Source organism: Oculina patagonica, chromosome 5 (assembly GCF_052425735.1).
Source record: "Oculina patagonica isolate OP01 chromosome 5, crgOcupat, whole genome shotgun sequence".
In the NCBI taxonomy this organism is placed as follows: Eukaryota; Metazoa; Cnidaria; class Anthozoa; order Scleractinia; family Oculinidae; genus Oculina; species Oculina patagonica.
The window spans coordinates 9,383,656-9,409,664 of record NC_135762.1 but is presented as its reverse complement, the minus strand read 5'-3'; the positions used below and the strand labels follow the sequence as shown (position 1 = coordinate 9,409,664).

General features: G+C 39.3%; 2 protein-coding genes across 2 annotated transcripts; both read left to right on the top strand.

Moving 5' to 3' along the window:
- The first annotated feature begins 724 nt into the window (after positions 1-724).
- On the top strand, positions 725-26,009 carry LOC144655374 (cytoplasmic FMR1-interacting protein 2-like). The gene is made up of 27 exons (XM_078515619.1): positions 725-931; positions 3,684-3,761; positions 3,870-4,153; positions 5,027-5,255; positions 6,680-6,784; positions 7,542-7,760; positions 8,577-8,690; positions 9,058-9,135; positions 10,614-10,661; positions 11,335-11,504; positions 12,351-12,498; positions 12,926-13,159; positions 13,744-13,817; positions 14,646-14,742; positions 15,420-15,496; positions 15,732-15,849; positions 16,439-16,558; positions 19,530-19,729; positions 20,213-20,300; positions 20,765-20,908; positions 21,417-21,507; positions 22,167-22,297; positions 22,655-22,727; positions 22,870-22,964; positions 23,273-23,511; positions 24,142-24,289; positions 25,216-26,009. Exons 1-27 carry the CDS (start codon positions 734-736, stop codon positions 25,372-25,374), a joined length of 3,759 nt encoding a protein of 1,252 aa, XP_078371745.1. The 5' UTR covers positions 725-733; the 3' UTR covers positions 25,375-26,009.
- Positions 9,173-10,274, top strand: LOC144654943 (uncharacterized protein KIAA1958-like). Its single transcript, XM_078515175.1, has 2 exons — positions 9,173-9,400; positions 9,528-10,274. The coding sequence occupies exons 1-2, from the start codon at positions 9,280-9,282 to the stop codon at positions 9,911-9,913; spliced, it is 507 nt and encodes a 168-aa protein (XP_078371301.1). The 5' UTR covers positions 9,173-9,279; the 3' UTR covers positions 9,914-10,274.

The window sequence follows — 26,009 nt, the reverse complement described above, 5'->3', positions numbered from 1 at the left end:
TTCTCCCAGTTCCTGCCACCTTAGGAATGCTGCTTCCCGCCCCTTTTCTCTCAGGATCCCGCCCCCTGCCCACCTTTACCTTAAATTTGTTGCATTAACTTTGAGCTACCTTAAAAGTTAATTTCTGCCAGCATTGACCTGGCCTTCACACAAATGACGCAGGCAAGTCTTTGCTTTAATAAAGTTAAATTAACTTGATACAAATGTTTCTTGACTAATTGATCCAATCGTGAGGGCGGTTGGTTTCTCAGCACTAGCACTACCCTCCTGTTGCATGCCCACAAATCATCACATATCCCTTTCCGACCATCACCCCAACAAAATTTGAGATTCATGGTTTTTCTCCATCCATATCCTCAAAGCTGACAATTTCATCAAATGAATGGACGCCTTTTTTTGGTTAACAGGTTATAACTTAAGTGTCTTTCAAACATCAAAGTTCACTTAATAATTCATTTGAATGAGGATGTGCAGTCACTGCAGGGCCAGATTCCCATATTTTGATGAATTTCAACCATCATTTTTTGAGGCTTTTAATGGAACTGATTTTCTTTAAATTGATATAAGGAAATTATTCTGAAACTCCATTCTGGAAATTCAATATTTTTTGCAATATGCATGAATAAAATAGTGATTGCGTGACATGCCTTTCTCTAAATGCCCGTGTAGGGTAGGGTCAGGACGAAGTTTTGTTACAGCTTAGCCCTCAAAGGCTTCTGGGACACAAGCAAAGATGGCGACTCTAGAAGATGCTCTTTGCAATGTTCACCAACTTGAAAATATCAACCTTCCTGATGAACAACCTCAAATTGAAGCGCCTCCTGCCTCGGTTACGTACATTTCTAACTTTGACACAAATTTTGAGGACAGCAAAGCGTTCATCACGTGTATCAGCAAGTATTTAGAAGAGGCGGATGTTCACAAGGGCTTGGTAGGTGTGCCATACCTTCGGCAGAAAACAAAAAAGTTAGGCTTTTAATAGTAGCGATCAATACATACACGCGTTGTAATTTTACTGTTTGTTTATCTCTCTCCTGTTATTCAACTGCAAATTTTACTCAGCTGTATTGAAACTTGTTGATTTTCCGATAGCAAAATCGTGAAGGAAAATCATATGGTTTGCAAGGGGAAGTTGACACGAAATGTTTGAACACTTGTTTGTGGTCTTGTTTTGTAACGAATGTTCGATTGCTTGCTGTAAAGGCGAATATATTGGCAATATGTCAAAGACGTATCCGAGCTTCTAATCTTCATGTAGATCTTTAACCAAAAGTCATGTATGTGCACTTTGAAAACACTGAAATCGCTTGTCAAATCAAATGTCGAGTGGAACTCAGTGAAATGCTATTGATTTTTTAATTGAATGCAACACAATCAAATTTTGAAGATTTTTAATTTTTCTACTGCCGAACAAATCAAACTAAACTATTAAACTAAACTAAATTATACTAAACTTATCAATAACAATCTGAAGATCAAGTTGAATTGTGTTGTGACAATTAAAGTCAAGTTTAAAGTATGTATGACAGAATGTTTTTTTATTTGCTTGATCAAAACTACATGCGAACCTGATGTGAACAGCGAAAAAAATCCCAGTTCTTTTTAGGTATCAACAAATTGTTAAAATTTACTTCTGGTTGGGTCAAAAACTGCTCAAAGTGGGGACCTGAGACTTGTTGAGCCATGACGTCAAAACGAGAGCACTTTCTGAAATCGGTCGGTATAAAACGCAGACCATGCAGACTGCAGACTGCAGACTGCAGACCGTGCAGACCGTGCAGACGGTGCAGACCGTGCAGACTGAGTAATTTTTTTTTCTTCTTTTTTTACATTGTGTTTCACAAAACTTTTGACGAACGGTTTCCGAAGTTCGTTTGAAATTCGCGAAGTTCGCTACAAACTTTAGGGGGAATTTCATTATGTAGTTGTCAATCAAATTACGAACTTCGAAACGAAATTGTGAATTTCACGTGCAGCGAAGTTGAAAGGTTGAGGAGTTCGCAAGTTGAGAAGAAGTTCGTCCAGTTTGTTTAATTTGGTGAAATGAATCCGTTCACGGTACAAGGAAAGGCAATTTCAAGTCCAGGAAGGCAGGAAATCATCTAAAGTTGGCTTCAAGGTCAAGGATTATTTTATTTAGCTTCCAGCTTGTTGAGTTTTCTTCTACTGTCAGAGAGCGCGTTACACTGTAAACATTGGAACATTTTAAGTTATAGGTAAAACAAACTGGTCGGATATAGCAGTTTATTTGTTAAGTTCAGGTTTCTAGTTCAATTTTATAACGTAAACAAATGCTTCGGTTGGTAGTAATGTTTTGAGAATACAGGGTTTTCTTGAGAAATCCCCCAAAAAATTTTACACTGTCCTTAATAATAAAATACAAGTAATTCGTAAATAAATACACATTTCAATTGTTCCAAAGTAAGTGTTGTTTATTAGTAAAAAAAATTTTAACCAAAGCTTATTTTTTTGCAAATGTAAATTCTTTCAGAGGAACAGAGTTTATCACGAACAGACAGATGGCGTGACTTGCGTGTTGTGTAAACACAGAAGTATAACAACACGGAATTGAAAAGTTCTGGTTTTCCGCAGATTTTCCAAACTGATGTGTATTCAAGAAGGAAAACGTTTTTTTCTCTTTAGAAGATTTTTACGGCACACACAAACAGTATTTTTATATGTAAACCGGTTCATCTGTTGAAATTTTTTCCTTCGAAACTGCACACGGCAGAACTTGTAATCTATTTTTAGTCGGGTGTCGGGTGACATTGAGAAAACTCAGTTGTAACATTCACAAACCATTTTCAGGGCAGCCTTGCTTTTTAGTCCGTTGATGTCCTGCCTTACTGGTCTTGGGATTGCTTTTTGCTGTACCGTGAACGGATTCATTTCACCAAATTAAACAAACTGGACGAACTTCTTCTCAACTTGCGAACTCCTCAACCTTTCAACTTCGCTGCACGTGAAATTCACAATTTCGTTTCGAAGTTCGTAATTTGATTGACAACTACATAATGAAATTCCCCCTAAAGTTCGTAGCGAACTTCGGAAACCGTTCGTGAAAAGTTTTGTGAAACACAATGTAAAAAAAGAAGAAAAAAAAAATTACTCAGTCTGCACGGTCTGCACGGTCTGCACGGTCTGCACGGTCTGCACGGTCTGCACGGTCTGCAGTCTGCAGTCTGCAGTCTGCATGGTCTGCGTTTTATACCGACCGTTCTGAAATTCATGGGGGTTTTTCTTGTGTCCCTCTGCTGTGTTGTTGTTTTGTTCTGGACAAAATGTGAACAAAAATATGACTTTTGTGGGATTACTTTCTCTAGCATTAGTAAAATCCTGTTCTGTTCGTTTGGTTCTCAAGGACATTCTTGTTTTGCATCACACCTCCCCTAGCCCTTTTGGGAGTGAAATTTCACAGGTTTGGATGGCGAAAAATGTGTTAAAGAAAAAAAATGATTCTGATTTTTTTATGTTCACATCACGATTCCATCAATCAAGCAAATAAATAATAAAAGTATCTGCTCTTATTTAACATACGGTATTAACATATCCGGCCCTATGCCCACTTAGGGCTATGGCCATAAGTCAGTTAACATATCATGTTCAACATTCATTGACATGAACAATGTTTAACAAATTTTATATAAAATAATTATGAACATAAATAAATTGATCTCTGGCAGAATGAGATGCTTGAAGAAGGTGCAAGATATGCTGTGATGTTGTACACATGGAGAAGCTGTTCACGTGCTGTTCCTTCAGTAAGATCTCTAATAGTCTTTTGTTACTCATTTGTTAGACAGTGCTGTAATACTTAGAGATAGATCTACAAAATGATAATAAATATGGCTTCTTTGTTTTCATTAAAGGTTAAAAGTGATGATCAGCCAAACAGGATTGAGATCTATGAGAAGACGGTGGAAGTGCTTGAACCGGAAGTGCGCAAACTGAAGAACTTCATGCATTTTGCACTAAATGCCGTGTCGAGATTCTGCAAGGAAGTAAAAACTCTAAGTCACCCAGAAAGAAGGAAAGATTTCATATCAGAGAGATATCTTTTGACTCTTGGAAAATTCATCAATATGTTTGCAGTATTGGATGCTTTGAAGAACATGAAGGCATGCCTCAACAATGATTATGCGTTCTATAAGAGGTTCGTGTTGCAAAATTTTACTTGCAATTTAAAGTTTATTTAACTGAGTGTGTAGCTAAAATTTGTGTACCGTCCCATACCACACTAATCAGAGTTTTCCCAGTTTCGCTAATGAGAGCCAGAACTTTGATTAACTTATCCCAGTTTCTGGAGCATTATAGCACCCACCTTTGAATAACATGCAAACCAAAGGTTAAAACCCAACTAGTGATTGCATTTTCACTGCTGTAAATCATAATTTTGGTAACATACAACAAACGTTGAAAAACAGAAACAAGCAAAATGGATTAAAATCTACTTATCAAAACCAACAGATGTGACATTTTAAGCTGGTTGAATTAAACTTCATTTTGCTGAGAGGTCCATTTTGATAAATGACAGCAGTAAAAAATGTGACTGTTGGCTTGAACATACAATCACAGCCAAAACCTGTTGAGACCACTTGCTTTTTTGTCAAACTACTCATTCATTTTAAGGCCTATAATTAACCCGCTTGGAAATCATGCATACCCCAACTCCCAACCCTTCCCCTTTCCTCACCTAATGTTGGCTCTTTGTTTCTAGAAATGTTTGTAAACAAAAACCTGCTGCAAACAGCATTGCCTGAAGGAGGGAGGGGTTTGAAATGTTCCCTTGGTTAACGCAGTGTAAAACAGTTGTGGCCAGGATTGTAGGTTGCATGTCATTGAAAGGCACAATAAGTGACAGGGAATATTTCTAGTTTCCTCTGGATAGAACGCTAGTCGATCTCAGGGTTCCCCCAGCGTGAATTCTTCCACATTGTCAACAAGTAAATAGTCCACTTTCGGTTTTTTACTGTTTTATGTTTACAAGACAGTCTGTTATGCTGTTTCATAAACTGATTTGTTACAGAGCTGACACCTTCCTGCGACGAGGAACTGGTGATGTGTCAATGATTGAAGAGTCACAGAATCTTTCGCTGTTCTTGGCTAACCAGAACAAGATCACATACTTGTTAAAAGAAGGGCTTGAGACTATTCAGGGATACGACGATGTGTTGGCTGATGTTTTGACTCTATGTGTCAAACTGTATGAGGGGAACTTGTACATTACACCAAATGACAAACATGTGCTTTTGAAGGTACAGTATGTTGTTCCATTTTTTTTTTAATTTTGTTATATTTCAGTACGGGTACATGTTATGTTGTGATTAAAATTTATCTTTGGTTTTAAATTTTTCAAGCCAGCTTGATTTTTCCCCTTTGTTTCAGATAATGATAAAGAAAAAAGACAGGGATCCATATTCCCAGTCGTCCGGTCGTCCGAGACGACTAAAAAATCGTATGGACGACCAAAAGATTACATAAACTCGTCTGCTGGACGACTTAAGTTTGAGTTAATGAAAAAAAAAACAATTATTAAGTTTTCTTCTGAGTTACTTGCGTTCTGACCACTTGTCATCCATTCATAACTTTTCGAAAACAGAAAATAATTTGCAACTTTCTGTTGCGATAAAATCATAATTTTGGCCGCCATCTTGGTTGATGCGGTATTTTCCATCAATGAAATCATTGCAATGAAATCATTGCAGGCTCAATTTTCAAGCTGTCAACCGCTGATATTTTGCACTGCAGCTGCATCCGCGAAAACACGAGGCGATCGCATCAGCTGATGTTTTGATCAAAATTTGCCGATATCTTGGTGTGGCACCGCCAGCAAAGAAGAAAAAGCAATGTTAACACTTCAGAAAAACAAACCAAATATGAATAAGAAGAGCAAAAGCGTTCTTTTCTTCCGTTGTGGCAGTCGAAGAGGCCCTGGCTTTCATTTGTGCCCCCATCATACGCTTCCGTCAACATCACAAGCCGCTTGGGGGCGTGATGTTTTGTGAAATTTGTAAGCCGGCAGCCAAGGTAGACAAGTAAAGAGTCTCATTAACAAATACTTGTGAATCAAACTTTATTATAACAGATTCGTTGTCTTGTAGATTTCATGTATATACAGTGTTACATACATGTGATAATAACAAAAAAGTCAACTTTTCATTTACTTGTTGTACGGTCGACATTCTTCACTTTTGAACGGGCAAGTAAAATTTTGCCAGGGCAAGTATGTCATCTTGCATACTTGCCCGGCTGACGACTTGGAGAAAAAACGAATATGGATCCCTGAAAAGAGCAGTGAAAAATAAATAAAAAAAACAAAACAAACTGGTTTGAAAAATTAAACCAAAGATAAATTTAGAGCACAACATATACAAAGATGTCAGCTTTCAATTTTTCTAAGCAGCAGATAACAGGGGGGGTGGGGCTACACATATTCTTTAATTCTGTGCAATTCAACTCTGAGGAAAGGTTTTTTTGTGGAGACGGGAAATGGTGGTAGACAAATCAAATGTTATAAAAAATTGTCAAACCACAAGGGGACGGGTTGTTAAGTTGCATGTTGCATGATTGACTTCTCCCCCCCCCCCATTTTGTGGCAAACGGAATGTTTGCCTTGCCTTTTTTTGTAATTATCACACATGGCTTTTCTTTACACATGGTTTATTATTCTTATTTTTAGGTAATGGGCTTCCTGATTTTCTTGATGGATGGTAAGGAGAGCAACATTCTCAAGATGGATCAAAAGAAAAGGATCAGTATCAGTAAAATTGACAAAATTTTTAAGGTAAACAAACTGAACTTTTTTATTAACAGTTAGTCCACACATACAAAAACATTCAAAAACATGAGATTGTCGATAGCCAAGGAAGCGTGAAGCACATAGTCCTTCAGAGGGTTGCAACTTTCAAAGGGCCACTACTTTTGGGTAGCTGAAATGGTACACCCGATCCAGTTTAAATAATGATTTTTTAGTAATATTTATAGAGGATAAATGGATAAATCTCATTGGAAATGATTTATATAATTTACATCAGAACTGAGTAATGCAGTCTTATTTTGGAAAAAGAGTCACCTAAAACATACCGGTATATTATATATTAAGCTTGTTGTATCGGTTAATTTCATTGTTACTCATAAAAGGTCAAGTTAATTTGGGTGATCGGTGGAATGATGGAATGGCCCTAGTTGGCTTACGGGTAACTTCACTCTGGTCTGCTTGCAATAAGCTTTTATTCGTTGGTTAGGGCAACATAAAGTATTGCCTAACCAACTAGTAAAAGCTAACCACAAGCAAACCGGCCGGGGTGAAGCTAACTTCAAGCAAACCAGGGTGAAAATGAGTGCCATTCCATCATTTCATCATTCTGCCAAATAGGGTCACCCAGTTGCATAATTTGAGGTCTCTACTTTTGAAAGGTCGTTACTATCGCAGTGTCCTTATTTTCGGGATTTGCTAACAACTGTGAAATTTATAGCTACATTCATAGAGTTGCTACTTTACTTTTAGAACTTATGGCAATTTTGCATTTCACCCACAACAGCAATTTCCAGTAGTACCACTGTTTGGAGATGTCCAAATTGCTCTAGTGAGTTACTTGAAGATGTGCCCCCACTTTAACGACATGCGAGAGAAGTGGACAGCAGCTGCTGACGGGGCTGAAGACAAGGTCATAGTTCAATACAATCTCCTTGGTAAGATGGACGGCATCAGAGAAGAGCATGTCAAGTTTATTAGCGAGCTAGCTCGTTACAACAATGAGGTAATTAATTTGGTTCAAATTGTACAATAGCTACAAAGCTTATGAGAGTAAAGCATAAGAGTCCTGTATCCAGACTATTTTCTTTGCCTTGTTCCCCAAACTCTTGCAGTGATGACTCAAGACTATTCAAACAGTGATTGTGAGGCTTCTGAGAGTAAAGCAAAAGAGTTCTATATCGGACTGTTTTTTTCGCCAAAAACAGCTTTGCTTTGTTCCCCAAACCCTCACAGTGATGGCAGAATAAATCTATTTTATTGCGACTATTACTTTGGCTCAAAACTGTACCATGAGGAGGCTTATGAGAGAAAAGAAAAAGAGTCCTGTATCCGACTGTTGTCACTGCTTTATTCCCCAAACCCTTGCAGTGATCGATAGAAAAAATTTATTTTGTTTGGCTCAAAATTGTACAATGAGTATGAGGCTTCTGAGAGTAAAGCAAAAGAGTCCTGTATCTAACTGTTTCCTTTTGCTTTGTTCCCGTAATCCTCGCAGTGACGGCAGAATTTTAATTTTGTTGAGAGGATTCTATAATTATAGATTTTTTTGCAGTGCCACATTTTTTGTAACCTCTGTAAAATATGGTACAGACCATTTTATTTTTCTCTCTTTTAACCCCTTAGTCCCTTGGTGAAGCAGAGGGCATCAATAGTTAGCTCCCGACCAGAAGTTCAATTCTTTATAAGCTTCCTTTCCCTCCTCTTTATTTTAATAAGCCCCCTCACAAGACATATCTGAGATTAGAGTGGAAATGTCACTGGGGACTTATGCGCGGTAAAAATTTAATAAATGTATAATTTTGCACACTTTCTTTGTTAGATGATCACTTCCAGCAACAACCCAAGAACTGAAGAGCATTTCAAGGAGCTAAGAAGTCTGGCACTACGAGGAATGCGGCTTCTGTCATCATGGACTGCTCAAGTCATGGAACTGGTAACAACAATAACCCGTCAATGTTAATGTCTTCCTGTCTTGTGGGAGGTGTGGTGGCCTAATGGTTAAGTGTGCTGGACTGTGGATCAAACGGTCTGAGTTCAAGCCCAGGCTAGGGCCAGTGTTGTGTTCTTGGGCAAGACTCTTTACCACTGCAAGGCCTCTCTCCACCCTGGAGTATAAATGGGTACCGCCAAATAATTTGTTGCAGCAACCTGGCAGAATGCTTTGGAGTATTTACCTGCAGTATTGCCTCCCATTCAGGGGATAGGGGTAGCATTCAGGTGCTACCTAGGGGTTAAATTTCACTGCAAGTCAATGTAAGCCTTTTGATTATAAAGTTCTAACAATGTTTTGCTTTGTCCAGTACTCTTGGAAATTACTCCATCCTACAGACAAGTACGCTAATCCCCATTGTCCTGAGGAAGCTGAGGAATATGAACGAGTGAGTGAAACTAGTTTGCAGTTAATTATGTATTAGTATATACACACTCAGTGATCTTGGTGTTTCAAGCAATCTGATTGGTTCGCTATCTCGGGCTAATGAGCATTATTCACTCCCTACCGAGTGACTAATGCGTAAAATAAAATGGCCGGCGTACACTCGCGTTTCGCCGCCATATCAGAAGGAGAAATCCTCCAAATTCAAGAAGATGCTGTACCGGAGAATACGAAGAAAGCTACGAAATATGGCCTAAAAGTTTTTAGAGGTAAGAAAAGACTTCATATGATTTTTCAAACGGGCGTTTTGTATTTTTTTCTCCAGAAAATTAGAGCTAAAATGCAACAATCTGCACAACTACATTTTGTCTCATTGTAAATAATTTTATTTTGTAGACTGGTTTGGCCAGCAAAACGAATTTCTCACCGAAATTGAGGAAATGGAAAAAGAAGAATTGAACAAATGTTTAAGAAAGTTCTACATGTCTGCAAGGAAACAAGACGGTTCATATTACAACAAAGCAACGCTCACCTCAATTAGAGCCGCCATTGATAGACACCTATGCAACAAACCAAACAACAAGCCATTCTCGATAATTGGCGACGGTGCGTTCACAGAAGCAAACAAAGCGCTAAATTCTTTACTGAAATCTCTGAGTAAGTCAGGTCAAATATGTTCCACGGTCCAAGAAAACATCCAGTTCTCACCACAGTCCTGCACACGCGGCATAATGTCTGGTGGATCCTTCGCCAACTGCTCCTTCAATTTCCACTTTAAGTAAACTTCAGAAACTTTGATTAAATGGCGATATCGTTTTACAAGCAGACTTTCGATTTACATTACTGATTTAAACGGTGTTAAAGGACCATTTTCCTAGATTTTGACGAGGATTTTTACGAAGATTAACTTGATTCGCCTCGATTTGACAACTATAAAAATTCTGTAAATAGTTTCGCGCATGCCATGTACCACTTGTACGTTTTCCACGCATGAATTGAGAGGTCAATTAAATCGACTTTAAATGGTTTCCTTCTGAAAACTTTGAGATCGCTTGTTGTTGAGATCACTTCGTGTGTACATACTAATCCGCGGCGAGGTGAATATTCTACCGCTATTCACTGAGATTTCAAAGAATAATTGTTAATTATCAAATGATTTTTATATTGCTATTTATAGTATGCCACTGTTGTAGTTATTTTGATAAACAATTAGACTGCGAGCCCAAGTTTTCTATGAGGAAACAATCAACGAAGTGGAGCTGCATTGACTTTGAACATCAAAGTTCATAAGTAGTGTTATTATTTGCAGTATGATGCTTTGTTGTCATTCATTTCTGACTCTCCTGTCAGTAAGGTTTATGTTTTGTGCAGCGATTCCTCCAACAACGTACATGTAGCAATAACAATAAATAACCTGTTATTATTATCTATATTTTTTATGCAGTGTTTTTTTTTATTATAATTTGTTTTGCCCTTTTCTAGGCTACAAGATATAACTACAACAGTGAAGAAAAGTTTTCACTTGTTGAGGTAACTGCCTGGTGTACAGTTTGTTGTTTTGGTTATCGGTAAATTGCGGTTTTCCTGAGTATCATCTCGAGAATGTATCTGCTTTTAAGTTTTATCTTAAACGTAAACTTGTCAAAGATTTTATAGATTCTTAATCCTAGTTAATTAATTTTAAGTATGAATATCATCTTAGAGTTTTTAAGTAGTTTTAAATTATTATTGTATTTATTTCATTGTCTTTGAAAAGCCTCTAGGGGGAAAGTCAATAAAGTATGTATGTATGTATGTAAATGATAAAGATGTCTAGAGCATGTAAAGCAAGATCAGCTAATGTCAACAGTGGTAACTATAAAACATGTACAGAACACAATGCTATAAGTGGAAAACACTGCCATGCACCTGTGTGATCCAAAAAGCTAGGCAGCTAAAGAACTGGTTTGAGCAACTGAGCCAGTTGATTTCAAGCATTGCAGAATTGCATCATTGCAGTTATTAATTCTCCTTAAAAGGTGGAATTTTGTACATGTCGCTTCTGTAAAGTTCTTGACATGATCATCTAAAGATTATCAAAGCATGCGTAACCACATTGCTTCTTATGAAGATGCTGATGGCAATGGCCATCATGATGATGATGGTGGTGATAACGATGACAATAATGGTAAACTGACCACAGGATCTCCCCTTGTTCTGTCAGGTGATTGCCATGATCAAAGGTCTTTATGGCTTGATGATTCGACTTGAACCAGTATTTTCAGAGGCTATCAGGCATTCCATACACGGTGATGTACAGGAGTTTATTCAGGTCAGCTTGAGAGAACCTTTGAGGAAAGCTGTTAAGAGCAAGAAGGCTACTCTTCTAAAGACGTAAGTGGAGTTCAGCTTTTCAAACTGATCAACTCTTACATCCTTTTAATCCATGATAAGAGAATAAATTTTGCATGTTGTGCACATGCAACCTTGTATTGTGGTATTAAAATTTAAGCAAATATTTTTGTTCAAGCAATGCATTAGGTACAGTCAACTCTTGTTATAGCAGACACAACTCGGGGTGCCATTTAGTGTCTGTTATAGCAAGACTCCTTAAAAGCGCCAGAGAGTCTTTTTTCTGTCAAACCTCTTTTGCCGGGGATCTGGATTTTGTCTGTAATAGCGATTGTCCACAATAGCGGGGTGTCTGCAAGGCAGACTGTAGACTGTAGTTATTTCAACATGCCCTTTGCATGACGTGGTACACGACCTGACATGGTACAAAATCAGCCATGCTGGGATGCAAGTTACGCAGTGCAACATCCAAAACAAAGGAAGGTGAATCTTGAGTGGTGCGAGTCACTTTGTTCTGAATGTCCCAATATGTAACTGGCATCCCAGCACGACTGATGTTGTATGTGATGGGGTTGTGCAAAGGGCATCAACTTTTAACCTTGTTGTACATAACAGTCTTGTGAGTGACAAACCTGTGGCCCTCGGATTCTTCTTGGAATGCATCAGTCTTTATGGAGGGAGGAAAACTCTAGAACCCAGAGAAAACCCTTGGAGCAAGGACGAGAACCAACAGCAAACTCAACCCACATGTGACACTGGGCCTGTGAGTTGAACCTGGGCCACATTGGTGGGGGGCGAGTGCTCTCCCCACTGCTCCACCCCTGCATGGCTCTGCAAATCACTTGTTGGAATAACTGGTTCAATGTGCTTTCAATGTCTTTATTGCAGAATTCTGTTGTCTATTCGTGAGACTGGAGGGGACTGGGCTGATGGACAGCATGGAAGAGGGGACCCAATTCTGAAAGGAGAAAAGGACCCAAAGGCTGGGCCCAACATCAAGATACAAGAAAGAGACATAGGGCCTTCCAGTACTCAGGTACAGTTTTTCAACCAGTTTGGTACAACATAGAGAGGCACATAAGCCTACCATAATGCTTAGTGAGCTGGACCCCAGATCGAGTGATCTGGGGTCAAGCCCTGGTGATGGTCACTGTTTTGTGTTCTTTGGCAATCATTAAAATGTGGAGCCCTTTTCTCTTAGTTTGATCGTTTGTTGTGTTTTTCTACAGTGTTACTTGCTGGGTAACACCACACAATGATTGCATTGGGTCATTGAGTTATGTTCTCGAGTAAGAATTTGTACTCTCTTTGAATTTAATACAGTAGGGGAGGGGGGTAACCCTATTCTTAGTCACTTCATTAACTGCCAGTCATATAGGCCACTAGGCTCAAACGGAAGCTATTCCTTTTTAAGTGAATGTCGTATATTAACAGTATTGCTCTGTTTTTTTTTTTATGTACAGTTGTACATGGTTCGCACCATGTTGGAATCTCTGGTGTCTGAGAAAGGAGGCAAAAAAGTCATGCGCAAGGAACTGGAGAAGGAGACAGTGGAGCAGATTGAAGCATTCTTGAAGAACTCTTTCTTCTTTGAGCAGCTACTTCATTTTAATGAAGTTTTGAGGGAGTGCTGTGACCTGTCTCAGCTCTGGTTCAGAGAGTTCTATCTGGAGTTAACAATGGGTGCTAGAATTCAGGTCAGAATTATTGCAACACTGCTCCTAGTTAGCCAGGATATACATATAATGTATTGCGCACTTTTGGCTACCTGAAAGAAGCAAACCCAGGAATTAACAAGGGTCTTTACTTTCAGAACGTAAGGGTAATGGGAATTCAGAATTGTCACAGCTGGCTAGGGCCTAAAGGATATCTCATACACAACTATGCTAGAGGAGCTCCCATGCCGAGCTGTGCAAAACTAAATTAGAAAAATAAGGACATTGAAAAGCAAGATATTCTATAAAGTCCACTAAAGGAATTTGTTACCAACTTTTAAATTTTATCGCTCCTTTCGGGGGATTGTTACTGTCAGAACTTTACAGTATTACTGGTAAATTTGCTACTCACCCAAAAGGCAACGGAAAAATGTGCATCAAGGAAAATTCATTTTATTTGTTCCATGGCGGTAATAAAAGGGCTTATAAAGACATCTGAAAGGAGTCTTGCAATTGATCTTGGTAGTTGAAGGAAACAGCACTCCCAGATCTACTTTTAATAACCACCAAGCCTGCTTTTAACTCACTGTCTTTAATTAAAATGGCTGTTTTCTTTGTGTTTGCAGTTTCCTATTGAGATGTCATTGCCGTGGATTTTAACCAATCACATTCTAGAGAGCAAGAATCCCAGCATGATGGAGTGAGTACTGAATTTTTTATCTGGTATGCTGTTTACCCTGGTAGATGCAGTGCATGTACAGAAAGCTGTGTGAAATACAAAAGCCTTTTTTCCTTTCCACCTTCTATTTAAATCAGTACAGGCAAATTGTCACAGCAACTTGAACTAAGTGCAGTCCCTCTTATTTCTTAGTCCAAGCAAAAAAGGGGACAAGTTGAAAAATATCCATAGAAAGTCTCGGGGCGAGATTTGCATCTTGCCGACAGATTTCCCAGGACCATTTTTCCACTCATGCTTGTTTTGGCTTCACCATTTCACACGCGATGGACTGAAAAAAATAGGGACTGCTCTTTGTCTACGGTAAAGTTAAGTCTGTCCAAGCCTAAGTGGCTCATACAGCCGGAGCTTATCCCGGTTTCCGTAGCATTAAGCGTCTAGGAGTATTGCTACTCCCCCCTGAATGGGATGCTAGTCCATCGCAGGGTTACTCCCCGGCAGTAAGTTCGCCAGTACCCATTTATACACCTGGGTGGAGAGAGGCACTGTGAGAGTAAAGTGTCTTGCCCAAGAACACAACGCAGCGCCCCGGCCAGGCCTCGAACCCGGGCTGTTTGACTCGGAGTTGAGCACGCTAACCATTAGGCCACCGCGTCTCCACGCGTCTACGGTAATGTGACAAAAATGCTGAGAGGTTACCTGCGATGGAGGTAATTGTTCAGTTAGCGCCGAAAAAGAAGAAGTGAGAAATGGGTAAATTAAAAAATGACTTAACAACACCAACAACAAAAACTTCCATGACTCCAGTCTGGTTAAGTTTTAACTGATCAATTTGCTGTTGTTGTTCAAAAGGTATGTCTTGTATCCTCTGGATCTTTACAATGACAGCGCTCATTATGCCCTGACTGTTTTCAAGAAACAGTTTCTGTATGATGAAATTGAAGCTGAGGTAAGAATTATAAAACTTTTCTTGTCGTCAGTCAGAACGGTTTTCTAGTTTATCTTGTAAAACCGAAACCAGACTTATTTCCTCTGGCCAATCAGGAGGGATACAAATTGCGCTGTGAGCGAATCAGAACTGGAAACGAAACATACATGTATGTAACCGGTGTCAAACGCGGGAAAACGTTCCTTAGCAGAGCCGCGATTGGTTTAGCTTACGACGCTTCTGATTGGATTAAAAAAAAAATCATACTCACTTTGATTGGTAGGAGGCGAGCATGTTGCACTAGTTTTTGTAACCAGCAATTTTAGAGCTTAGCAAACGAACACCAAAGCAAACGCGTATATGCTTTAAAAGTGTTTATAATTTTAAGCACTCGATTCTATTGCATCATGATTTCCTTTGGATCTCTGCAATGGCAGCACTTTTTATGCCCAAATTGCCCAAAGACAAGTTTACCTGAACATAAAGTACATGTATGTTGATGCATCATCAGGAACGTGACGCTCAAATTTGATAAATATTCAAGTACTTGATACAGAGAGCTACATACAAATACGTGAGATCCAGGAGAAGATTTCCTTATCCCTTATCTGTTTCTATGGATGAATTTTACTGGCAGTTTCATTAGTACCCACAGTGAGTACAGTGTAGTCGTACTAATTTGTTTTTGCCCTTGGTAGGTAAACCTGTGTTTTGACCAGTTTGTGTACAAACTCAGTGATCAGATTTTTGCTTACTACAAAGCACAAGCCTGCAGGTAATTACGTTCATTCTATTCTGTACAATTGTACATTGTAACTTTTAAATTATTGTAAAGTGGAAGATAGTCCCCAAGGAGCTGCAATTAACTAAATAACTACCCAGACACTGAATTAAAAGTGCTTCATTTATTCAACCGTATAAGGTCATTAACTGCCGCACATTTTGTGTGGTGTTAGTTTTGATGCTGAAAGGCCAAGTGACATTATTTCTCTAATTTGTTCTCTCTGAAGCATGTTGCTGGACAAGAAGTTCAAATCTGAGCTGGCCCGTTTAGGCGCCGAGGCTGCGGCTAAACTAGGAACTCGTTCCAATAAATACGAAACTCTGCTTAAACAGAGACATGTGCAGGTATGCGAAGTTTGTCTTCAGTATCCAATTATGGCACAAGATCAACACCCAGATTTTGTGCAGGTGATGTTAAAAGCCATTAAGCAACCTCTAGCTTGAATGAATCTTAAAGTGCACTCAATTCTTCACTTGCTTGAGGAACTTGCGGGATCGGACCGAAAAAATTCCAGTAAAAGAAGAAAGAATTGGAGTAAAAACTTTATTATTTCTTTTTTAGGCGTTATGAGGGGGTGGGGGGGGGGGGGGGGGGAGAGCCTAACAGAGTGAGGGGATTATTTCAAATGAAGTTATATATTAGGGTACATAAAAATGAAATAAAGTGGACAGTAAATGTGGTGGATAAATACCTTTAAAAGCGTAAAGTTGCCTTGTTTTGTTGTTCATAAATTGATTGAAATGATTTACCTTCTACAGAGGGGGGCTAACAGAGAGGGGGTTTTTCAGATGGGGGGGGGGATATTAGAGTTGTGGGGGGACTAAAAAAGAGAAAGAGAGGGGGGGGGCTTAATAGAACTTTTAGGGTAAGTAAAGAGAGACGTTTCAATTTTTCCTCGGGCTAAACCAGTTGACTTTGTTGCTTGTTTTTCAGCTTCTAGGCCGGTCAATTGACTTGAACAAGATGATCACACAGCGTCTGAACAACGCCATGATGAGATCATTAGACTGTTCTATTGGTCGGTTTGAGAGTGGAGACATCTGTGGTGTCGTGGTATGACCGAGAACTTGCATTTTACTGAGTTTAGATCAATTTGCCATGAACAATCTTTATGGATTGAGCAGAGCTTTAAAGCAGTTAAGAAGGAATCCACCAGGACTTGCAGTATTAATTGGACAAAATTATTTGTATCTTATTGCAAACTTCTGCGTTACTGTTTTAGATATCTTATCATCATCATCATCATCAAAACCTTTATTTACACACGATAGGGTTTAAAGCACAATGCTTGTGGGGTCGTGTATTATACTTAATATTACAAAATACTAATAAACTAATAGATTTCTAAATTACAACTAAATGCTTATATACTAAATTGGATCGTATCTACTATAAAAATAATTGATTACATAACAATCAGTAGCATTTAAAGTCATTGTAATGCCTAGGGAGCGACTGAACCGACTGAGCATTGAAATTAAGCTCCTTAATATAATTGTCATTTTTCACTTTTCGATAGAAAACCGAAAATTGGGATCCTGTATTATACGACGAAACAGCATTCCATAGGATGGCCCCCCTATGTTCAATTGAATTTTTTACAAAGTATGAATTAAATCTAGGGACTACGATGTTATTGTTTCTTCTGAGGCTGTAAGAAATCAAAAGAAATTAAAAGAAAAAGAAATTATCAAAATAATATCAAAAGAAATTATTTCTAACAACACCAAACATCGAACACAAATTTCGAAGTTCCACTGAATTCCATAGCCTGAATTTCAGACATCCCTCTGTGCTCGCCTGCTTGCCAGAAGGAACGTCTGAACACATTCGGGCCTAATGCCGTCCGGTGACGTCACTACGCTTTGGTGTTAATTCATGCGGAAAAGTTTCTGTCGAGGTCATGAAATTGTGAAAGAAAAATCGCTTAAATAAAGGATTACAGGGTATAAAATTGTTTTAATAGTAAACTATTAAAAACCTTGAGACAAATGAATGATATTTTAATCGACTGCAGGCTATATTCTTTTACGGAAGCGATTTAATCTAAACTGATTTGCTTTATCTAGCGATCAAAATATAATATGTTACGCAACGGAAAAATACAACACACTCGTGAGTACTTTAATAAATAAATCAATTTCGACGGTTTCAGAGGCATCAAGAAACGGAATCCAATACAAAAATATCCTACTTGACCGTGGGCACTGAGTTCAGAAATCAATGGCTCATCGAGGCTGCAGGACATAAGCGTCGAGCGGCTTTGTTGACAAAACAAGATTACATATAAATTTGGCAAAACACTGCATGTCGAAGCGACGAATGCCGCCAAATTAAAACCTACCGATTTCCATTACTATTCTTCATCCGTAGGTAAACTAATAAAGTAATAAACTCAAGGTAAATGACTAATCAATTCATTTCTGGGAAGGTGAACTCTTTCGAACTCTTTCCAAACGTTTTCAAATTATAATCCTCGCGCGGTAAAATTCAGTCATAATTTCACATAATTATGCAAATAATTTTTAAATCAACCAATCAAAATCACTACCCGGTTTTCGGGTAGTGACGTCACCGGACGGCATTAAAGGTCAAATGAACAGAAATTTCAAAATGCCATTTTAACCAACCAAACGCTAAAACTATCCATTATTAAGTAAAATTAAGAAAAATTTTTGCTTTCCGAGCCTTAAAGCGTGAATTACAGCAAAAAATACGAAAATCTCCGAAGGCTTCACGAAAACGTTTTTGAATGACTGCGCACTGAAATGGAAGGAATGGAACGAGTTTGTGACGTCATAATTGGTGTTTTTGAAGACGACCGCAGACCGATTCCGCAGACCGCACCGACGGCAACGTCTACGACAACGACTGGTGCAAAATGAATTTATATTTTACTTGAGAAACTTTAACTTTAAGAACTGGCTCCCGCTGAATATTCAAAGAAAGCGTTCAACCCCAAATAGAAAAACCAAAAATTAGCCGTCGTGGCTGACGTTGTCCAAAATACGCAGAATTTCGTAATTTCACGTTGTTGTTCGGCAGAGAACGGCTTTGAAGTGTACCAAAATTCAAAACGCACGTGCATAGTTAACGCGCGCGCGCAGATAATTCTGCTCATTAACGTTAAATGCTAATGAGAAAGAACAATAAAGATTCTTGATTTGTTTTCATACCAGCGTGCATTCTATCTATGTCTCACATGATATGCAAAACGACAGCAAACAAAACTTAAGCTATTTTTGTGCTTTAGCTATTCTATTTAAAAAAAATGAGCCTCTCTAAACAATAACCAACAATCAATCCACTGAAAAACGGCCGAACAGAACGAAATAACTGCTTGAAATGTCACTAAACACATTTATTTAGATTTTAAGGTGCCGTCTGCGGAATCGGTCTGCGGTCGTCTTCAAAAACACCAATTATGACGTCAGAAGTTTTTGTTTCCGACAATTTTCCGACAATTTTTCCGAGCACTCTACGATTATGACAGCCTACAAAAAGCATTTTTCAACTTGCAATATCTCTGCGATGAAATGACCGATTGCTTTATGCAATTTTCGCATAAGAGACGACTGGGGACGAGTCAGACTTTGGGATATGTTTATTTGGCTCTTAATAAACACATGGGCAAAAAATAACAAAAATCGAAATTTCTGTTCATTTGACCTTTAAGCCCAAATGTGTTCAGACGTTCCTTCTGGCAAGCAGGCGAGCACAGAGGGATGTCTGAAATTCAGGCTATGAATTCCACTGAATTGCTTAAAAGTTTACATGAATTTTTACATGAAGTTTTACCTATAGTTTACATGGTTCTTGTGAACTTTGAAATCCATTGAAGCAAAAAGGGTAGAAAATAACGCAATAGGATTTAAATTATTCTGTTACTCGATTTTTGTCCCAACTAAAATTAATGTTACTCAATTTCCTGATGGATTCCGTCTTAATCATTTTGACTTGTTAGTACAAACTTCCCTTCTCCAGTGTCTGCAGTAAATTAATTGACTGTTTTTGGGCCTTGTAGGATTTGGAGAATTTACTCGAAGTGAACCGAATGACCCACCAGTTGCTGTCAAAGTGCGTGAAGCTAATTCCATTCAAGAACATGTTGGGTGAGGCCAATCATTCCGTGTCTGCTCCGTATGGCAGGATCACACTTCACGTGTTCTGGGAACTCAACTTCGACTTCCTTCCAAACTACTGCTTCAACTCTTCCACAAACAGGTGACGCACAGAGCTTTCTTTAGTAACTGCTTGGCTATCTCGTAGAGCAAATTAGAAAAAAGTCATATTTTAATTTGTACAGTATCAAGAAAGAAACATCTCTACTTGAAAGTGCAACTTAATCATGATAGCTTTCATTTAAATGGTCACATACTAGGGTTTCGTCCACAGACGTGAAAAATAAAGCCATTTTGTACAGTAGAACAACGTGAAAGTACTTCTCGATAGCTTTCATTTAAATGTTTACACACTAGGGTATCATCTACATTACAATACAACATGAAAGCACTGCTCAATAGCTTTCATTTTAATGGTCACACACTAGAGTTTCATCTACAGACTTACAAATTACAGTACAACATGAAAATACTGGTCGGTAGCTTTCACTTGAATGGTCACACACTGGAGTTTCATCCACAGACGTAAATGGACAGATTGTGGAAAATGAATTAACAACACTAATACGTTTTTTTCTGTCTGCAGATTTGTTCCGACGTCGCTTTCTTTGGTGGACAAAGTTTCCAGAGAACAAGCTCCAAAACAAGCGTATCATTATTTCTTCGGCACAAAGGTAATAAGACTACTAGCATAGTGCACAGGTGGATGAAAACAGACGTCTGTTCGCGCGCACAATTCTTTCCTGTTTTCAGCAGACGTCTGACGCATAAAATTCCATACTGATGACGTAACTCTACAGAAATTCGTGTAGTGTCTCTGATTGGTTGTTTCTTGCGTGCCAAAATTCAAAAATCGAGCAACAACCAATCAGAGATTGGCAACGTGTATTTGCTTTGAGTTTTGATTGGTTCACAGGATTGTCTGTTTCTTTGTGATTGGCCAGAGTGATTACTTTGGTTTGGTTTTACCATATTCAATCGAAATCGCTCTTATTCGGTGTCCCCTTAGTGTTTTCCGAACAGATTTTCCAAAAAAATTACTGTTCCGTTTGCTTTTCAACCGAAATCTCCTGGGTTTTTGGTTAAGTGGTAAGCACCCCAAAGCTAATGTTTCTTTTTTCCTTTTTTCGCATTGTAGCTCCAAAACTCTGTGTTTAACGCCATTGGATCACTGTACAGTAATTTTGTCGGTGACATTCACTTTGCCTGCATGGCTCGCTTGCTTGGTTACCAAGGAATCGCTGTGGTTATCGAGGAACTTCTTAAAATCATTAAGAGTGTGGTAGGTCAACAAAAATGTTAACTCGCCTTACTGCCTTTTTTCAGTTAAAGTTGCCTTTTCTCTTATGATCTAGTTCGAGGAGACCAGGCTCAATATCTGACCGGGATTGTTGGTCCAGTGCGGCCAACCGCACTGCGCGCGCAGTTCCTGCCAAAACTGCTGTTTACGAACGTCTCAAATTTCTGAAGCCAGAAGTTAAGAAAGTTACCAATGCAAACTCTTCGAAGCCACGGATGTGGCATTAAATTTTTGCTTTTGATTGCTTTGAAGATTGTTGGTTGTGTTGTATTGTTGGGCAAGACAGAATAATGGATGCTGATGTAGCGAATTGTTGGAAAACCTGACACAAATGCTGGGGGTTTACCGGCGATGGGCCAGCAATTCCCATTGAGGGATAGAAGCAAAAATACACTCTTGAATGGTACAAATAACAAGCTGGTTTCTCGAGTGGATGTATTTGTAGTTCTCGTTTTTCAATGTACGTTCTAAAGTAATTTCCTATCTACAGCTTCATGGTCAGCTCCAGCAGTACATCGCCCAGCTCATTGAAGGAATGCCTAAGAAATGCGGCCTTCCTCGCTTTGAGTACGGATCGACAGGTAAGTATATGTAAGTGAGGATGTACTTAAGGGAACGGTCCACTTTTAAGCTGATGTGTCTGTGAGTAGTTGGACTGGGTCACTTTAAAAGGACCTGGGTCACGAAGTCACTGTTGCGTTGAAATAACCGTAAAATAGCTTTTCAAATCGAAGGAAACGAAAGAGGAGCAAGGATGGTTAATTGAGGAAGATTAAGAATGACGAGCTCAGAAAATTTATTTTTTGGGGAAACACGTTTCGGATTGTACTAAAATGCTATATTTTTTATTCTGTTCGACACTATTCACCCGTTATCTCTTTAAGGTGACATGCAACCGGAAAATGATGTCCTATTTTTTTTGTGGAGGGTGCAATAAACGCTTCGGTTAGTTTTAAGATGTTTGTGAAGACACAGAAACGGTATAGTATTAATAGATAAATAGGGACAAATGAACGTTTAAACTAATTTTTATTTTTAATTTTAAGTTTTTCAGTAATAGACGGACACCAAAATAAGGGGGATAGTAATTGGGTAGTGTGCGAGCGGTGAAAATAATGTTTTCCTTACTTTATCCGCCCTTAACTTCGTGCCATTTCTATCCCCCCCCCCCCCCCGAATGTCGAAAAGATGTGGCAATACATATAAACAAAGGCGCTTTTGTTCCATTTTAATCCGCCAGGTGTCCTTGAATACTACCACGCCAGCCTTGAACCGATCATGCAGTACCCATACCTGAGGACAGATGTGTTCCAGGGATTCAGAGAGATCGGCAATGCCATTCTCTTCTGTCTACAACTCGAGGGCTTCTTAGTAAGTTACTACAGACATGTTAAATCTCCTTTCCTTAGCCTTTGCTTCTCGTAATTACTCGAAAAAGCGCCCACCTGGCCCTATAGGTACGAGAACTGAATAAGGGCCCAACCTCGAATGAGCGACCACCCCGTCCCACTCCCCCCAAAAAACTGAAGTGTACAAGAAGAGTATTGACCTTAGTGACAATTGGGTTAAATGTTTTTGACTAAGCACTACTAAAAGAATACGATATTCCGAAGACCGAGTTTTCTAAGTATTTTACAAATATCTACAAAGAAAACTCTAATTCCCGCCGACTGGGTCAGACCTTGTTATGACAGCCGTTGGTAATGTATTATTTGTTTCTATTTATAGTCTCAAGAAGAGATCATGGATCTGTTGCATGCTGCTCCATTCCAAGGAATTATTCCCAGGCCTTACCTTAAAGGTACAGTAATAGTTCTGTGAAAATTTAGACTCGAGACATTCTTGCTTATCAAGTATTGATGCGCAGTGTGATTGCCTTCTAATTGTTGACTGCCTCCCAACTGATCCATAGTCGTTAATTATTGTTGTTTCTTTCTTGCCAGATGGCGAAAAGCTTGAAAACAAAATGAAGAAACTCGAGACGCAGTACAACTCGCTGCAAGTTCTGTCAACCATCACCAAGCTTGGAACAAAAGAGGTTCACTATTAAATCATTTTGTTGTTGTTATTTTTTTAAACACGAGAGTGTTTTAGGATAAAGTGAGTTTTGTGGGTCTTGGTATTCCTAGTCTTCCTCTTCGCAACCGTTATTTCAATTGTCATGCAACGCCTTTCTCAACCAACTGGAGCGAGGACGGGGACGTTGCGTGACAAACCGTTATCTATTTTGTCACGCAACGCCTTTCCTGCACTAACTGTAAGGAGGAGGGGACGTTGCGTGACCACCAAGTAACGCCTGCAAGATCTTTATCCCTTGTTCACGGTAAATTGCTTTTCTTTTTACAGCAAATTGTCAACGCACAGGAAGGCGACTTGTTGACGAAAGAGAGACTTTGCTGTGGACTGTCCATATTTGAGGTGGTGCTCAAAAGGATAAAAACTTTCCTGACTCACGAAATGTGGAAAGAACTGCCGCCCGCCAACGGTGTTATGAACATTGATGAGTGCAGGGAGTTTCACCGTCTGTGGAGCGCGATTCAGTTCAATTACTGTCAGCCGCTGAGACAGAACGAGCTTACCGTCGAGTAAGTATTACTCGCGTATTCTTCATCTGAACTTTTTTCGGGTGTAACTAGGCTTGCTCCAAGTCGGTCGTTTATAAAACAGACTGATCGAGGGCGCGCGGGATTTGCTATTTCTGGCTATAAGGGAAGGACCATTATTTGTTTGAGTGGTGGGGGTGTTGGGCAATTTTCCAAAAAAAATTCGCGCATAGAAAAAAACGGCTGACAAAAACAATCATGCAAGGAGAGCCATGGAAAACAAACAAATCTTGCACAACCTGAACGCGAAAAACAAAACACTTGCCCAGAAAAATTGCCCAAACCGCCACCCCCTCCCCTCAAACAAATTATTGTCCGTTCCTTACTTCCCTTGCAAACGTTCGTTTTGTTCATCATGCAATCTTCTAGATAGTGAGATTATGACAATCTAGATAATTTGCTTTTTAGTATCACTAAGATCTTGCTTTCAATGCATGGCTTTTCTTTGACTGCAATTACATGCTAAAAATGCAGACAACAGGACTACGAGAATTTTTGCTTCATTGAACACTGATTTAGCACAGTATTAGTATATTTTGCTGATTAATGATCATTAAAAAAAAACGCCATCATTTTAGTACGTTAATTACTGTTGTTGCATTGCGTTTACAGGCAGTGCTTTGGTGAAGGCCTCAACTGGGCCGGGTGTACGCTCATTGCTTTGCTGGGGCAAGAAAATCGTTTTGAAGCGTTGGACTTCTGTTATCACATCGTCAAAGTGTACGCGGTGGATTCTAGAGATGAAGTGGTTGGTGGCGTGGTGAGTGAACTGTGATTTGTCATCGATGATGAAATTGTTTTCGCCATTAGAGCAGTTTTCAATTGAGTGTCGTAAAACCAAAACCAAAGTAATTACTCTGGCCAATCACAAAGAACACAGACAATCCAGTGAACCAATCAAAACTCGAAGCAAATACATGTAGCCGGCACGAATCGCGGGAAAACGTGCGCGAGCGAGTCACGATTGGTTTTGGTTTTAGTTCTGATTGGCTGAGAAAGTGGCGCGAGATTTTTAAGCCAATCACTAAGCGTAGCAATGCAAAACCAAAGCAAACGCAATTAACTTTCGACACTCAAGCGTTGTCACCGTGGGGGTTGGGGTAAGACTAAGGGTTCTACTAAAATTCCCGGTGGGTGTGTGCTACCCTCTTCTTGAAGCCCTAACCCTTCTTCAGACTAGAATGTGTCGTGTTTGATACGCTATTTCATTCAGACCGTTACCTTACAAAGCTGTGCTCTTAGAATAATTGCAGGATTCCCGAAGGCTCTTATGTAAGAAATCTTGGGTGCCCAGCTCTTAAAGGCTTTAATGATAGCAAAGTTCTACAAGTCGCCCAAAGGTAAAAGAAAAGAAAGTCGCCTGTGGCACCTAGGCACTGCTAGAGCACAGCTCTGCCTTATTTCACACCCTGGGAAAGGCTTCAAAAATTCCCCCATGTCAATTTCAGATCAAAACTTACAAAAAAAAACATACTCCTCTGGCGCCGCACATACAAATATAGCTTTAATATGTAAGAGAATGCCCACTTCCCCTCCCCCTCCTGCTTCTCTCACCCCTTCCCTCTCCCAGTCCACTCCCCCCCCCCCCCCACCGATCCCGGGTCCTCGTGAACGAACAAACCCAGTTTGTTTGCCGTTGATATCAACACATGGCTAACATAAGTATCGTCATTTATTTGATTTCAGGACCTGAAGCGTCTTGTAAGCAGAGCTCGTCACTTCAGAGTATTAAATGATCAGATATTCGCCGTGTTGAACAAGCATCTCAAGTCCTCGGACGGGCCAGTGGAACATGTGCGCTGTTTTCAGCCGCCCATCCACCAAGCGTTCGTTTCTCCCATCTGATCTGGCTACGAAATGCGCACCGTGTCGAAATATATAGCATTGCTATGCAAAGTACTCACTGTAAAGACTTGTGAAGAAAATTTATACCACCTTTCAAGGGACTAGCGAAGCGCGCGGTCCTAAAAATAGAATGCAAATGTACGAGGCTCAGAAAACATCAGCGTGTTCTGAGAGGTAAAGTGTTCTACAAGTACCGGCTGTTTTAGAAAGTGTTTTAGGAAAATCGTCCACAATTCCGGTTTGTTTGTCTGAGTCATGACGCCACTCGTACGCTTCGCTATAGCCCTATCCCTTATTGAATTAGCTCGCTGCATTATTTTGGAATTTAGGTATAGGTAATTGATGAGAATCTGTGAAACATTTAAAAGTTGTTTGCTTTCTCGTCCACACACGTGCACAAGAAATTCATTTTTGTAATTATACAGACTGATGTTTTCTAGTTCTCGTCGTAACCCAGTGAGTTAATGAGGTTATTTCGTTTAGTAGATAAAAACAAAATAAAAATAGATCGTTTTTTTATAAGAAAAAAGTAGAGAAAGAACAGTAAGACGGGCATTAGTAGGTGAGATGCACCAATGTATATAAAATTACATAGTATTTTATTTGTACTCTTTGTAATAAAATCATATCATTTA